Below are 15,704 nucleotides of genomic sequence, written 5' to 3' on the forward strand. Positions count from 1 at the left end.
TTCGCCAGAAGCGGCTTAGTCCTGCTGGCCACATGACCCGGAAGCTGTCTGCGGACAAACGCTGGCTCCCTCGGCCAGTAAAGCGAGATGAGCGCCGCAACCCCAGAGTCGACCATGACTGGACCTAACGGTCAGGGGTCCCTTTACCTTTACCAGCTTGAGCCTGTTTGACCACGTCTCTCCTAGAAGGTGCGAGAGAAGAACAAAGAATGAAGGAAGTGCAGAATGTCAAAGGTGATTTCAGCTTTTCTTTCAAAACTCATTCCTTGTGGTCCCTTAGCTGGGCTGTGCCAACTTTCTGATTGCTATAAAAACCTGTTGGCTCAATTGGTCAGTCGGTTCAGAAGAGAGTCCTGCTGGTGGGAATTTCTCCAACTCAATGGCCTTGTCCTGAGAAACAGTCCTGGGCAAACCTTTCCCCTAACCGCATCGCAAAGGTTGGGCTTTCTTCCACAGTTTTGGTGTCAGAAGTGGTCTGCATTCGGGACCTCGGCGAACCACCGGCTGCCTCCTTTCCCGTAATCATAGCGAGAAGGTTTTCTTCCACGGTGGTGAATTTGAAGCTGGGCAGGGCAGTCAGGGTGGATCAGCTGAACCATCTTCGTGTCATTTCTGCGTCAGCCGATTGGGATTCTTATTGATTGATTTGTTTCATAAAATTTATACACCATTTAATTGTAAAAAGAAAACAAAAACTGAGTGGTTTAAAAACAGTAAAATTAATGGTAAAAAAAAATGGCTGCTTAAAACATGCAAAAAATGAAAACCAGCAATAATTAAAAAAAGAAAAAAGAAACCAGCATTCTAGATATCTGGGTCAGGTTGTCTAAAAAGAAAAATGTTTTTCGCAGGCGGCTTAAAAGGACAGGGAAAGCCAACGGGGGGGGGGGAGAAAGGGGGGAAAGCCAAGAATTAAACATAAAATTATGATAGATATAAAGGAAAGAGGAGGCTTTGCCTTACCAGACCTGCAAATGTATTATGAGACAGCCTGTTTGTGTTGGTTAAAAGAATGGGTTACATTGGATAATGCAGACATCCTGGACTTAGAAGGTCATGACCTAAACTTTGGCTGGCATGCATGGCTTTGGTAGAGGAAGGCAAAAATTTATAAAAGTTTTATGAACCATATTCTTTGGAAGAATATGTATAGAGTTTGGGAGAAATGTAAAAAATCATCTGAAAAGGAAAACACCTTTATGGCTATCTCCTATCGAGGCTATTACTTTTAAGAGAGTTAATATGGATAGACAGTGGGCAACTTACAGGGAATTGATGTATATTACAGGGTGGGGGGAAAGCCAAACTGAAATCAATGGAGAACGTAAGGAGCAATGTTACGGATTGATTACGTGTAACGTTTAAATTAGATAGAAAAAAAATGGTTTTTCAGACCAAAGCTCACAATTTGAAAAATAACTTCTACAAAACAAAGAGAAACCTTTGTCCAAGATGTATAATTTGTTATTAGACTGGGAAACAAAAGTCGAGCTTGTTAAAGCCTCAATGACACATTGGACAATAGATATAGGACACCATATAGATTTTAACCTCTGGGAAAAACTGGGAAAGTTACTTGAAAGTTACAGCATGTTATTCTTTGAAGGAGAACTACCTGAAAATGATTTACAGATGGTATTTAACTCTAAGTAGGTTTGCTAAGTTGCTTAATACTGAATCAGATAAGTGCTGGAAGTGTAAAGAGGTAATGGAACATTCTTTCCTATGTGGTGGACTTGTAAAATGGTAAAAGAGTTTTGGGAAATTATCCGTAATGAATTGAAAAAAGGGTTTAAAAGTACTTTCCCGCCCAAAACGGAGTCCTTTCTGTTGGGGATAATTCAGACTGAAATTCCCAGGTGTCAAAAAAGATGATTTATGTACACAACAACTGTGGCCTGTGTTTTGTTAGCTACAAAATGGAAAACAAGTGAGGTCCGACTCACAACCAAAGAAGAATGGCAGCTGATGTTGACAGAGATGCACAACTCGCAGACTTAACATATAGAAGAAGAGAACTAGAAGAACGTACGTTTAGAGAAGAGTGGAAAATGTTTGTTGAATATATGGGAAATAAATGTGGACAGCTGACGACACTGACGGCATTAAGATAAATTCAACAGTGTAAATAAGTTTTGATGGATGTAATAATGGAAAACTGGTATAGTTTTTGTAAAATATGCAGGGATTTATAGTATGTAAAATGAACCATAGAAAGAGAAGAAAGGAAGTCTTCGGCATTTTAAGGATGTTAAATGAGTATTCTAAATTGTAAAAAAAATAAAAATTATATACCAAAAAAAAGCAATAAAATTAATGGTAAATAAATTGAAAACCAGTGATATTTTTATATATATATAAAAATAAACCAGCATTCTAGATATCTGGGTCGGGTTGTCTAAGAAGAAAAACATTTTCCGCAGGCGGCTTAAAAGGACAGGGAAGGGGCCTGCCTGCCCTCCTTTCCTCCTGCCCGCGGAGGCCCTGAGATGCGCAGCAGGGAAGGAGCCATGGAGCAAAAGGCAAACACGTTTTGCAAGCCAGGACGAAGGTCTTACCAGGCTGGTGAAGCCAGGAGTCCAGCGGCTCCCTTGTGAATCCCAGAGAGATAAAGGTCTCTGTCTTATGTGGTTCGACCCACATGATTTTCATACAAGGAATGGGGACGGTGCAGTCCAATTCCACGTGGATAAAAGGCACAGGGTGAGCCAGGGGTGATTGCATTGTGTTGGTTTCGTTATGCATGTTGCGCTCTCATTTTTTGTTTCGCTATTGCGTACTGCCCTGCGAGCTTTGGATGACGGACACCACGCGAATATAAAAGGTAGATAAGATAGAGAAACCTATAACTGAACCTCCCAGAGGCGCAAGGAATACCCGCAATAAAAGACTATATTATTTCAATAAAAATTTCGAGCAATGCCGAAAACACTTCTTGTTGCCGCAGTGTTGCCAAGGATATTAATGCCGAGCTTTGTGGGGAAAGGGGAATTTTCGCTGACGGGGGAAGCTCTCCGTTCACTTTTCTGTCCTAAGGTAACCCCTAATAATAATAATAATAATAATAATTTATACCCCACCTATCTGGCTGGATTTCCCAACACCCGCACCCACCCGCTGCTGGCTCCCTGCCCAGTGGAAAAGCTGGCTATTTATTAAACCAGAACTCTCGCCCGGGATAGCAGAGTTGGCACACCTTTGCTGCCTATTTATTAAACCAGAACTCTCGCCCGGGATAGCAGAGTTGGCACACCTTTGCTGCCTATTTATTAAACCAGAACTCTCGCCCGGGATAGCAGAGTTGGCACACCTTGGCAACGCCCTTTCTTTGCAGGCGACGGAGTAGCTGCAGGGAACGGCTGCCGGGCGGCAGAACTTGCTCTGTCTCTGGGAGAGGCGCGGGGGCCCATGGAGCTGCTCGCCCTCTGCTGGCACCCTCTCTGGGCGCCTTGCACCCTGGTCCTGTCCGTGGTGCTCTGGGCAAGGAGGGCAGCGTGGAGACCTGCGGCTTGTCCCGTGGACCTGCGTGGCAAAACCGCCGTGGTCACTGGAGCCAACAGTGGTGAGTCCGCAAGATGTGCTGGGCCTGAGGGGCCAGGGGGCTGAAGCCCAGACCCAGACCCAGACCCCCAGCCCGGTAGATTTTACCTGCTTAGCGCGGCTGCGCAAAGGGATTAAGGTCCCGTCGAACGCTTCGGAAAAGAGAATCCTAGAATAGTCGAATTGCAGAATTGGAAGGAACTGCCAAGAATCATTTATTCCAACCTCCTGCAAGACAGGAATCTCAACTCAAGATTCTGGAGGGTCATTAATCATAGAATTGGAAGGGACCCCCGAGTTTCATATAGTCCAAGCGCCCGCCATGTGGAAATCTCGACACACAGTTGTTGCGTGTTTCGGATGTTTCTTAGTGGTTCTGAACTTGTGGGTTATGTCTGCAGGGACATGCATTTTCCTTGGCACTTAAAGTACGCGCACCCCAATACAGTATTATTATACCACCACGCAAGTGGGACTTCAGGGTTAACTGAAGCAGAGGCTGGAGGGACACCTGTCGGGTGTGATCTAGCTGCGGTTCTTCCATTGCGCCACTGTGCAATTGTGTGCGCGCGAAAGAGAGAGAGAAGGTTGCAGCAGGACAGATCCAGCGCATGGTTGACCTATGTGCGTAACTCCCTCCCGCAGCAGGAGGCAGCCGGCCTGACCCCCAGCCTAGAAGGCTTTAAAATGCCTGGCGGACCCCCCGGGAGGAGGGGAAGGCGGGAAGTCCAGAGATTCGGAGGAATCTGTAAAGATGGGCGTTCGAATTGTTATGATTTTATACTTGTAATACAAGTAAAACCAAATTAAAATTATTTAAAACAAACAAACAAAATTAAATAGATGAATAAGTTTAAATAAATAAATAGATTGTTATGTCAAAAATACAATAATAAAATAAAATAAAATGCCTGGAGGAGGAAGAGAAGGCTGTCGAGGGCTGAAGGGAGCAGAGATTCTGAGTACCGTATTGGTTGCTGGAGACCCCAGGAGGGGAGGGGGCTCTGCTGCTCCAATCCTATTTACAGGATTCCCATAATAGGCACCTGGCTGGCCAGGGGGAGAACTGGACGCAGCACTGGATGGGTCCCCTTTGGCCTGATTTAGCCCTGCGTGGATTGCTGGACCCTCCTTCCTCCTGCTCCCCTGAAATGATGGGGCTGGGGTGTGGGGCAAGAGCTGGCCTGCGGCCGATGCCTTCGGACTTCACATCACTGCGGAATTGGAAGGGCCCCCGAGGGTCCTCTCTCTAGTCCAACCCCCGCGAGGCCAGAATCCTGCCCACAGCCGTCCCTGGATGAGCTCAAACCACCGACCTTCTGGCTGACAGCCAGACCCACCGATCCCTGGGGGCAGGTGAGCAGGATCTGGGCAGAAGGGCGAGTCTGGTTGCTCCAGGTTGGGTTCCCAGAGCAATAGGGAAGCCGGTCAGGGCCAAGGGGAGAGCCAGGAAGCGCTGGCGAGGGTTTCGGCGCGGTGCTGGTCCTTGACTCGCCCCCGGGCTCTGCTGCAGGGATTGGCAAGTGCGTGGCTCTGGAGCTGGCGCGCAGGAATGCCCGGACCATCCTGGCCTGCCGGAGCCGAGAGAGAGGGGAGGCAGCCGTGGAGGAGATCCGCAGGGCCACGGGGAACCCCGACGTCCACCTGCGCATCCTGGACACCAGCTCCATGGCGTCGGTGAGGAACTTCGCCCGGCAGTTCCTGGAGGAAGAGGGGCAGCTCCACATCCTGGTCAACAACGCCGGGGCCACAGGTAACGGGCAGGGCTGGGCGGGCGGGCGGTGGAAGGAGCCACGAGGAGCTGGATCGGACCCCTGCTCGCCTGCGGACCCTCTCCAGGGGGCCTCTAGGAAGCCACAGAGCCTCTGCTCCTGGGGGCTAGGACTGCAGGAGTGTGCTGCCTGCACCAAAGTGTTCTTGGCCCCGATTCTGGAAACCCGGGAGGCACCCACAGCGCAGCAGGGCGCCCCAGCCCCTAAGCAAAGGCACCTCTTGGGATCTCCTATTATATATATATTACATGGTAGTTACCGTACAATTTCAGCACTATACATGACATATATTACATTATTGTATTTTTTTTTATAAATATTTTATTGAGTTTTACATAAAAAATAAAACAACAAAGGAAAAACAACAACAACAAAAGAACATACACAATTACACAAACACAAAAGATCTCAAGATAAAACAAATAAAAAAGAAAACAAAAATAAAAACAATTTTATCTTCATTATGTTCCTTGCATTAACTTGTTTCTCCGACTTCCCTAAACCTCCCTTCCCTGTATTCCGAATCATATACACCAACAACAAATCCCTTCCCTCTGTCTTAATTAATTTTCGATCTTAATTTTAATATCCTAATATAACTTAGTCTTCTTTATCTTAAAATATTGGTTCTTTTTCATTTTTAAACTTATTACTAATAACCTTTTACGTTCAATCTGATGACCTCTAACATTCATTAATCTTATAAAATTTCTGTAAATAATCTTTAAACTTCCTCCAATCTTCTTTCACCGTCTCTTCTCCCTGGTCTCTGATTCTGCCAGTCATTTCAGCCAACTCCATATAGTCCATTACTTTCATCTGCCATTCTTCCAGAGTGGGTAGCTCTTGTGTCTTCCCATTATTGTATATACGGATTCCCCACATCTAACCCTATACCCAACTCACCATTTACCCAAATCCCAATGTGACTTCCTTCACCCACATGCATGATATCCTTCTGGCTACCTTAAAACTCTAACATTGTGTTCATAATTCTTCATCACGTTTAGCAATCCTCTATCTTAAAATCATTGCATCTTAGCTTAATGAACTCAATCAGTACTTATCCAGAAATTTCTCTTGAAGTAATTTTGTGCAATATATTCTTCAACCCATTTCCATTCCTTTCTTAATTTTTGTTTTGATTGCATTCTATTCGACGCTGTCATCTTGGCTAGTTCAATATATTCGCAAAATTTAATTTGCCACTCTGACATTGAGGGAGTCTCCTGTTGGGATTTTCTTCCAGCCTGAGGCTCCTCCTCTTCTTAGGGCTGGTCCACCAAGGCAAGTGTGGACAAGCAGCCCTCTGGTACAAGCACGGGAGGGCAGCCGTCCCCTGCGCGCCTCACCTGTCATCCTCCGCGGAGCATCCCTCGCCAGCGGCCGCTCTTGCAAACGGCACAAAACGACAGCGAAGCGTCTTGCTGCGCCTGAAAGAGAAGAGGGTGGATTCTCCTGAGCGCCAAAGCTGGCTTCTGCGGAGATCCATTCTCTGCTCTTTCAGGTGCTGCCCAAAAGACTCCTGCGGTGGCCCCTGTAAAAGCACCGCGAAGAGGTTCGCTGGGCTTCCGGGCCGCTGCCTGGCTTGATCCAGCAGCAGCAAAACTCTCCTGGTGTGGCTGTTTCCTTTCCTGTCTCACCGCCTTCTCTGAGGAGCTCCAGGCAGCATCCCTCCTTCTCCAGTGCCGGATTTACGCATAAGCTCAACAAGCTCTAGCTTAGGGCCCCAGTCTCTCGAGGGCCCCCCCAAAATTAAAGGAAATAACACTTGGATGTACATTTCCAAAATATAAGATAAAAAACAAATAAAATAAAAACCTACAGACAGCAACAGTTGTTTTGTTTTGTGTTGTGTTGTGTTGTGTATGGACCAATTAGGTCCATAAATTACCACATATCAGGGGTAGGCAACCTAAGGCCCGTGGGCCGGATCCGGACCAATCACCTTCTCAATCCGGCCCGCGGACAGTCTGGGAATCAGCATGTTTTTACATGAGTAGAATGCGTGATTTTGTTTAAAATGCATCTCTGGGTTATTTGTGGGGCATAGTCCCGCCCCCCACAAGGTCTGAGGGACAGTGGACCGACCCTCTGCTGAAAAAGGTTGCTGACCCCTGCCATTTAGCATACAGTGGTACCTCGGGTTACATACGCTTCAGGTTACATATGCTTCAGGTTACATACTCCGCTAACCCAGAAATAGTACCTCAGGTTAGAAATTTGCTTCAGGATGAGAACAGAAATCGTGTGGCAGCAGCGGGAGGCCCCCTTAGCTGAAGTGGTGCTTCAGGTTAAGAACAGTTTCAGGTTAAGAACAGATCTCTGGAATGAATTAAGTTCTTAACCCGAGGTACCACTGTATATTCAACACAAAAAACAGCAGCAATTTGTTGCTGACAAAGGACAGCTGGACATAGAAAGGGCCCCATTATTTTCAGTAGCTTAGGGACTTATCAAACCTCAATGCGGCCCTGGTTCTCCCCCTCCTCATGTCATCCCCACAACAACAACCCTGAGAGGTAGGTGTCTGGCCCCCCAGGGGGCTTCATGGTCAAATGGTGGAGATTCGAACTCCGGCCTCCCTGTCCTCGTCCAGCTCTAAGCATTGCACCGCACTGCCTATCTCTCTGCTGGTGCCTTTCCTGGTGTCTGCCCCAGGGGAGACTTTGGGCAAGGACTTCACCTGTGCCCCTCTCAGGGAGCAGAAGGAGCACCTTGGGCTGGAGGGTGTCAGATACCCTTGGGCAGGCGGGCTGTCCGTCATTCTGCTCCCCATCTTCTCTCTCCCTCCAGGTTTGCCGCTCACGGTCACCCCGGAGGGGCTGAGCCTGATCTTCGCCACCAACTACTTGGGCCACTTTCTGCTCACCAACCTGCTTCTAGGTAAGGCCACGCATCTCTTCCCCCTCTCAGCCCCATAGCTTGACCCCCAGGGTTATCTGTGGGGATTCAGGAGACATCGAGAGCAGTGCTTCCCACAGTGGGGCAGGGATATCATCTCCTGGAGGGAGGGGGTTCTCCCGAGGGGGCTGCCAAAGGTGTAAAGGAGTATCAGGCTTTGAAAAACTGGCACTGCTGGATCAAGTGCCTCCGTTCTCTTAAACGGAGCAGATTTCATTGGATTTCGAATAAGCGTGGAATTAATTGGTTCATGTTTTGAATTTTATTGCGTAATCAATAAAATTGGGTCGTGCCAAGTGCTCTTCCAAGCTGTTTATTTATTTAATAAAACCTATTCCCCGCTTGATTGCAAAAAGAAGAAAAACAGCAGCTTAGGAAAAGAGGACGCAAGAAAATCGAGGAGAAATTACAACAGCAAACAATTAAAACGCTAAAACAGATTTTCAGATGATGTTAATAATAAATATTTTTTGTAGGTGGAGAAGGGGTTGTTGGGGATCAGTTTATGGAATCAAGTGGGGGGGCCAAAAAAGTTTGGGTGTCGACCGCCGAGCTATGGGAACTCTTCCCCGCTAAGGACGTGGGTGCTGCTTGGGGAAGCAGCTGCTGGGGGGCAGTGAGAGGAGAGGGTGCTGTGGGGCAGGGACTGAGCCCGGCCCCGATCCCTCCCGATTCACCGGTAGGTAGAGGAGGGTCTTTGCTCCAGCCCATCACCCTTTTAAAAGTTTTTTTTTTTAATTATTTATTTGGTTTTTCAGGTTAACTTTTGCAGTCCCATATCCAACATACAACACAGAAACAATATTCCCAATAATCTCTTGGATTTCCCTCCTTTGTGGGTCCTGTTATTAATCATTCCTGCTGCATCTTTTATGATAATCCAAATCTTTTACCTCTCCATTGCGTCCAAAATCCACCATTAAACTACAAGTGTTATTCCAATCCTACCAAAGATTTTAACTGTTTACAGTGGTTTTTAAGTTAAATTATCAATGTTCCCCGTTCCCTATTAAAATGGTGGTCTTCCTGATTTCTGATTCTTCCGGTCATTTTAGCTATTTCGGCGTAATCCGTCACCTTGATCTGCCATTCTTCTCTACCTGCCAGCCTGTCACCCTTTGTGCCCCCTTTTTGTGTCCCCCAAACTCCGCAGGCGCCATGAAGGCCTCGGCCCCTTCGCGCATCGTCAACGTCTCCTCCTTCAGACATCAGGCGGGGGAAGCCAACGTCCGGTTCCTGAGCGGAAAGGAGCAGCCCAAGAACTCCGACAAGGCCTACAACAGCACCAAGCTCATGAACATCCTCTTCACGGTGGAGCTGGCCCAGAGGCTACGGGGGACGGGTCAGCGCACTGCCCTTCCCTCTCGCGGTTAGGGGTCTAAACCACAGAGCCTAGGACTTGCCGATCAGAAGGTCGGCGGTTCGAATCCCTGCAATGGGGTGAGATCCCATTGCTCGGTCCCAGCTCCTGCCAACCTAGCAGTTCAAAAGCACACCAGTGCAAGTAGATAAATAGGTACCACTCCGGCGGGAAAGTAAACGGCGTTTCCGTGTGCTCTGGTTTCGATCACTGTGTTTCGTTGTGCCAGAAGCGGCTTAGTCCTGCTGGCCACATGACCCGGAAAGCTGTTTGTGGACAAACGCTGGCTCCCATGGCCTGAGAGATGAGGGCCGCACCACATAGTCGCCTTTGACTGGACTTAACCATCCAGGGGTCCTTTACCCTTGAGGGACTGCCCTGTGGGTGGGAATCCTAGAATGGTAGAGTCCAGGCACCCCCCACCTTTGGCCCTCCAGATACCTCTTGACACGCAGAGAAGATAAGCTGCGTTCTGTTCTTCTGCCGTTCGTCATCTGGGCCCATAACCAAAAATGTCGGGATCTCCGCTCGGCCAAGCTGATAAAGCTCATTTTCTTCCCGAGCCTTCAGAGTCGCCTCCCGACGATTAACTGACGACCTCAAGCCTTTGATGAGGCTCCAAGGCACGTCCTCCCAGCAGAGCATTAAAACAGCATGCGGAAGTGATGAGATTTATGGCTACATTTTAAAGAGTTTTATTTCTAAACTACGCAGAACAGAAAAGACGTCCTCTCTCTATGAAAGCAGAGAGCAACTGAACAAAAAATCAGGGAACCACACTAACGTCACATCCTGTCTCCTACCCGTGAGACTCCAAGAGTTTGGACTTTCTCTGGAATGTAAACAGTGTCCCGTGACTCCGCGCAGCTGCACAGCGAGAAGAACAGAAACTAACAGTTTTGGCCTACAACTCCCATGATCCCTAGCTAGCAGGACCAGTGGTCAGGGATGATGGGAATTGTAGTCCAAAACATCTGGCGGGTCGAAGGTTGGGGGTGCCTGATCTAGTCCAACCCCCTGCAATGCATCTCTTTGATGGCCCCCCAACCCTTGCTTGAAAGCACCCAGGGAAGGAGAGCCTACTGAGTAAGAACATCAGACGAGTCTGGCTACTGGATCAGGCCCAGTGCCCATCCAGTCCAGCCTCCTGCTCTCACAGTGGCCAAGCAGATGCCCAGGATGGGAAACCCGCAAGCAGGATTCGAACAAAACACTCTCCCCTCCTTCTGTTTCCAGCACCTGGGACGCAGGGCATTGCGGCTTCCAACCGAGGAGGTAGAGTCATTGATAGCTTTAAAGACTTCAAGGCCCCCCCCCATCCCGCCCCACAATTAATTCAGAGGTGGGCAATGGCTTCTGGCCTGACCTTAGCAGACCACCCAGACAGGTGGGTGGTCCCGTCCAGGTGTCAATCACACGGCGCAACGATGACCCATTTCTCCACTGGTCGGTGCTGACTTTCTGACTTTGAGCTGCGCTTTCTGCTGGGATCGGTTGGCCATGAAGTCCCCCCCCCCCCCGCAGGACATGGACCAGTTCCAGGGAGCTCAGAGGCCCCCGCCTGCCAGCGACGCAACGGGGGCAGACTCCCCCCCGGCCCCCCCGCTCCAGCATCCCATCCACATCACTTTTGCATTGTGGGATATGTTTGGGAAAACACTTTTAATTCAATTTTTATTCCTGGTCTGCTCTTGTGACATATCACCCCGTCACATTTTTTATTACAAAAGCAAAAACTATGGCGAGGAAGCTAGCATTAAAAGTTTGGGGCAGCGCTCAGCAAAGCTCCCCTGTGGCTCAGAGCTCGGAGTCGCTGCTCGTTGCGCATGGAGCTGCTCTTGGGGGGCCCACCTAGACATGCAAGACCAGATTTTGTTGCAGACGCGCCCCTTTGCCCCCGGACCACGATGCCCTTTCTGCGTGTGAGTGGGATAGAATTCTCCTCGCCACCACCTGCTGCCAATGGGCTAGGAAGACAGAGAAAGGTTTTTCTTCCCTCTCCCTTCACACTAGAAACTTGTGGCCGTCCAACGAAGCTGAATGCTGGGAGATCCGGAACAGATGAAAGTCCTTCATGCAGCACAGAGTTAAACTGTGGAACTCCCTGCCACAAGAGGCAGGGATCGCCACCAACCTGGGTGGTTTCAAAAGAGGAGTGGACAAATTCTTGGAGGAGGAGGGGGCTCTCGAGGGTTACTAGCCAGGGGGGCTCTGCTCAGCCTCCACACTTGGAAGCCGAAATGCCTCTGAACGCCAGTTGCTGGAAAATGCTGTGAGGGCGGGGGGTTGTGGACTCCCAAGCACAACTCAAAGTGTTGGTGCTGACCTTGAAAGCACTAAACAACCTCAGCCCAGTAGACTTGAAGGAGCGTCTCCACCCCGGACACCGGGGTCCAGCTCCGAGGGCCTTCTGGTGGTTCCCTCCCTGCGAGAAGTGAGGTTACAGGGAACCAGGCAGAGGGCCTTCTCGGTGGTGGCGCCCGCCCTGTGGAACACCCTCCATCAGATGTCAAGGAAATAAGCAGCTATCTGACTTTTAGAAGACATCTGAAGGCAGCCCTGCCTAGGGAAGCTTTTAATGTCTGATGTTTTATTCTGTATTTAATCTGTTGGGAGCTGCCCAGAGTGGCTGGGGAAACCCAGCCGGTTGGACGGGGTATAAATAATAAATTAGATGATGATGATGATGATAATGATGATGATAATAATAATAATAATAATAATAATAATAATAATAATAATAATTTATTATTTATACCCTGCCCATCCGGCTGGGTTTCCCCAGCCACTCTGGGCAGCTTCCAACCAAATATTAAAAACAATACAGCATCAGACATTAAAAGCTTCCCTAAACAGGGCTGCCTTCAGTTGTCTTCTAAAAGTCCGATAGTCATTTATCTCCTTGCCATCTGGTGGGAGGGTGTTCCACAGGGCGGGCGCCACCACCGAGAAGGCCCTCTGCCTGGTTCCCTGTAACATCACTTCTCACAATGAGGGAACTGCCAGAAGGTCCTTGGATCTGGACCTCAGTGTCCAGGCAGAATGATGGGGGTGGAGACGCTCCTTCAGGTCTACTGGGCTGAGGCCATTTAGGGCTTTCAAGGTCAGCAACAATACTTTGAATTGTGCTCGGAAATTGCTGATTACTTCTCTTTGGGGCAACTGGATGGTCACTGAGAGAACGGGAGGCTGGTGTAGATGATCCGCCCTTTGGCCGGATCCAGCAGGCTCTTCTCGTGTTCTAAGGTGGATCATGCTTGGGCCATGTGTTGTGGGAGGGTGGGGGCCCAAAACGTTCACATTTCTGGATTGCTCTAATGATGGACTTTCCTTGCGCTGCGCATGGACCCAGGCTGGCTGCCCCCTGCTCAAGATCTCTCCCTCTGTAATAATCCAGTAAGAGATCTGCCCTGCTGCCAGCCAGGGGTGGCAGAGCTGGGCGCTGCGTGCCCCCCGCCCTGGCACTCGGTGACTGAGGACCCTCTTCCCTTGCAGGAGTGACCGTCAATGCTCTGAACCCAGGAATCGTCCACACGGAGATCATGCAGAACTTCAGCTGGTGGGTTCGCCTCCTCTTCCATCTCGTGGGCACCCTCTTCCTCAAGGTGAGACGGGACGGAGGCTGGTCCTTGGGGGCAGCCAGTCACTGCCTCTCAGAGCCTTAGGGTCCAGCCTACCCCACAGGGTCGTTGCGGGGATTGTATGGGGAGGGGGAGAAGAACCGTGAGCCCCACCTTCAGCTCCTCGGAGAAAAAGGTGGGATAAAAGAGCAAAAACAAATACAATAAATAAAGCCGAAGAAACCAGAAGTGCAAAAGTCAGCGGGGGCAGAGACTTCGCCAGTTCCCAAGGTCAGCCAGTGTCAAGTGAAGGTGGGATTTGAACTCAGGTCTTTCCCAGGTTCTAGTCTGACACTAAGCCCTCACCCCCCCTCCATCTGCCTTCTGTTGTTGAGTCGTTTAGTCGTGTCCGCCTCTTTGTGACCCCCTGGACCAGAGCACGCCAGGCACTCCTGTCTTCCACTGCCTCCCGCAGTCGGGTCAAACTCATGTTTGTAGCTTCGAGAACACTGTCCCACCATCTCGTCCTCCGTCGTCCCCTTCTCCTTGTGCCCTCCATCTTTCCCAACATCAGGGTCTTTTCCAGGGAGCCTTCTATTCTCATGAGGTGGCCAAAGTCTTGGAGCCTCAGCTTCAGGATCTGTCCTTCCAGTCAGCACTCAGGGCTGATTTCCATAAGAATGGATGTGTTTGATCTTCTTGCAGTCCATGGGACTCTCAAGAGTCTCCTCCAGCACCAGAATTCAAAAGCATCCATTCTTGGGCGATCAGCCTTCTTGATGGTCCAGCTCTCGCTTCCATACATCACTACTAGGAAAACCAGAGCTTGAACTACCCCTTTTCTGCAAGCTGAGTTGCATCCCGTCTTCCAACAGAGGCAGTTTATTCCTATCCGTGATCCATTCTGCCCCTCCCTTCATGTTGTTGCCTCGGGGTGAGATTAGGGAGGGAGGGTGGATCCCTGAGTGGCAAGGATGCCCCTCGCTGGCCTCTCACCTGCCATTCTTCCTGCAGGACAGCCTTTCTCAACCTGTGGGTCCTCAGATGTTGTTGAACTACAACTCCCATCACCCCTAGCTAGCAAGACCAGAGCTCAGGGATGATGGGAGTTGTATTCCAACAACACCTGGGGACCCACAAGTGGAGAACCGCTGCTGCAGGACATCTAACCCAGGGCGTCCCCGCCCCAGCACACAAAATAGAAGCTGGGGGTGTTTAGCCTGGAGAAGAGAAGGTGCAGAGTCCTCTCCAAAAAGGGCTTCCTCAAGGAAGATGGAGAAAACCTGGGACCCCCAGAGGGCGGGACCCAAACCATGGCTCCAAATGGCAGGAGAGGAGATTCCGACGGAAGGGACTCCCTTGGAAACGGGTGGCCCATCTCTCCTTGGAGGCTTTAAAGTGGATTCCTCTGCTGTGATTCTTGCATTGCAGGGGGTTGGGATGGATGACCTTTTGGGGTCCCTTCCAACTTTACGCCTCTGTGTTGTGGAGCTGGCTGACCCTCTCTCTTTGCCTCCTCCCCAGTCGCCAACGCAGGGCTCCTTCAGCACCACGTACTGCGCTGTGTCCGAGGAAGTGGAGGGCATCTCTGGGAAGTACTTTGACAGCGACTGCAGACTGGCACTGCCCTCGCCCCTTGCCTGAGACCCTGCCGTCGGCTGCAAGCTCTGGGAGGCTTCGGAGAAGCTGGTGGGGCTGGACGATGGCGGAAGGGAGCCTGCCAGCCGCAAGGTGGCCTAGGCCGGCCCGCGAGAAGGAAGCAGGGATTCACGCTGCTGCCTAGGTGCCAGGGCAGGACTCATGTCTGCCAGCAAGGATCCTGGAGGCTCGCTCTGGTTTTTCCCTCACCTGGCCAGGTTTTGGAGACTGTTTGGGATCTCTGCAGAACCAGCCGCCTCCTGCTGCTCTCCCACTCGATAACCGACATGAGGGGAAAAACCAGAAATTCCTTTGGGGTCTAGAGAGAGACTTGAAAGGATCCGTGCATTGCTTTGCCCCTAGCAACCCCTTTCCTCCCAGTCTCTTTCCCTAGCAACAAGGTTTCCTTAGCGACAGACTTCTTTATTAGACGGGCTCTGAAGGAGAGAATGGGTCTGGCTGTTACTCTGCCCAGGTGGCTGAAGAGCAGAGAGGAGGAACGGCTGATTCCCTGCAGAGTTTCACCTTCTTTTCCTTAGACTAGCTGTTTTATCGGCTGCAGTATTGGCAATTCTTCAATAAACCCTTTGAGCAGAGCTGGAATGTGTGAGGTGTTTCTTTCCACGTGGGTGAGCTGAACTGAGAAAGGAGATTCTGGAAGACGTACTGGGTGTCTCTGCTGACTGCAAAAGGAGCCCCAAACGGTGGTGACACAGAGCCCACTGGCATTTGGTACCCCGTTCAGTTTGGCAGGACGGCCAATCCATTTCTGGACACCAGTCAGAGTTTAATAAATGGCGTTTATTAGCATTGCAGTTCATGACTCCACACCCCCTTTGTTGAAGGGAGAAACGGGGTGCAGAACAGAGGAATATAGCAAACAATGGCCTGAGTGTTGAAGAGGCAGAGACCTTCTTGGCTGCCTCTTAG

General features: G+C 49.8%; 1 protein-coding gene across 1 annotated transcript; it reads left to right on the forward strand.

Moving 5' to 3' along the window:
* The first annotated feature begins 3,325 nt into the window (after positions 1 to 3,325).
* On the forward strand, positions 3,326 to 15,370 carry LOC310657671 (retinol dehydrogenase 13-like). Its single transcript, XM_083398725.1, has 6 exons — positions 3,326 to 3,562; positions 5,054 to 5,293; positions 8,109 to 8,198; positions 9,370 to 9,558; positions 13,072 to 13,181; positions 14,661 to 15,370. The coding sequence occupies exons 1-6, from the start codon at positions 3,409 to 3,411 to the stop codon at positions 14,778 to 14,780; spliced, it is 903 nt and encodes a 300-aa protein (XP_083254851.1). The 5' UTR covers positions 3,326 to 3,408; the 3' UTR covers positions 14,781 to 15,370.
* The last annotated feature ends 334 nt before the right edge of the window (positions 15,371 to 15,704 follow it).

The sequence above is a fragment of the Podarcis tiliguerta genome (assembly GCF_965153285.1).
Source record: "Podarcis tiliguerta genome assembly, chromosome: 9".
Taxonomy (NCBI): domain Eukaryota; kingdom Metazoa; phylum Chordata; class Lepidosauria; order Squamata; family Lacertidae; genus Podarcis; species Podarcis tiliguerta.

What these genes read in the sequence shown, in the direction of transcription:
- LOC310657671 (XM_083398725.1), top strand. Translation starts at nt 3,409, where the DNA reads ATGGAGCTGCTCGCCCTCTGCTGGCACCCTCTCTGGGCGCCTTGCACC. An exon ending in GGTCACTGGAGCCAACAGTG is followed by an intron (nt 3,563 to 5,053) that starts GTGAGTCCGCAA and finishes GCTCTGCTGCAG; the next exon opens with GGATTGGCAAGTGCGTGGCT. An exon ending in CAACAACGCCGGGGCCACAG is followed by an intron (nt 5,294 to 8,108) that starts GTAACGGGCAGG and finishes CTCTCCCTCCAG; the next exon opens with GTTTGCCGCTCACGGTCACC.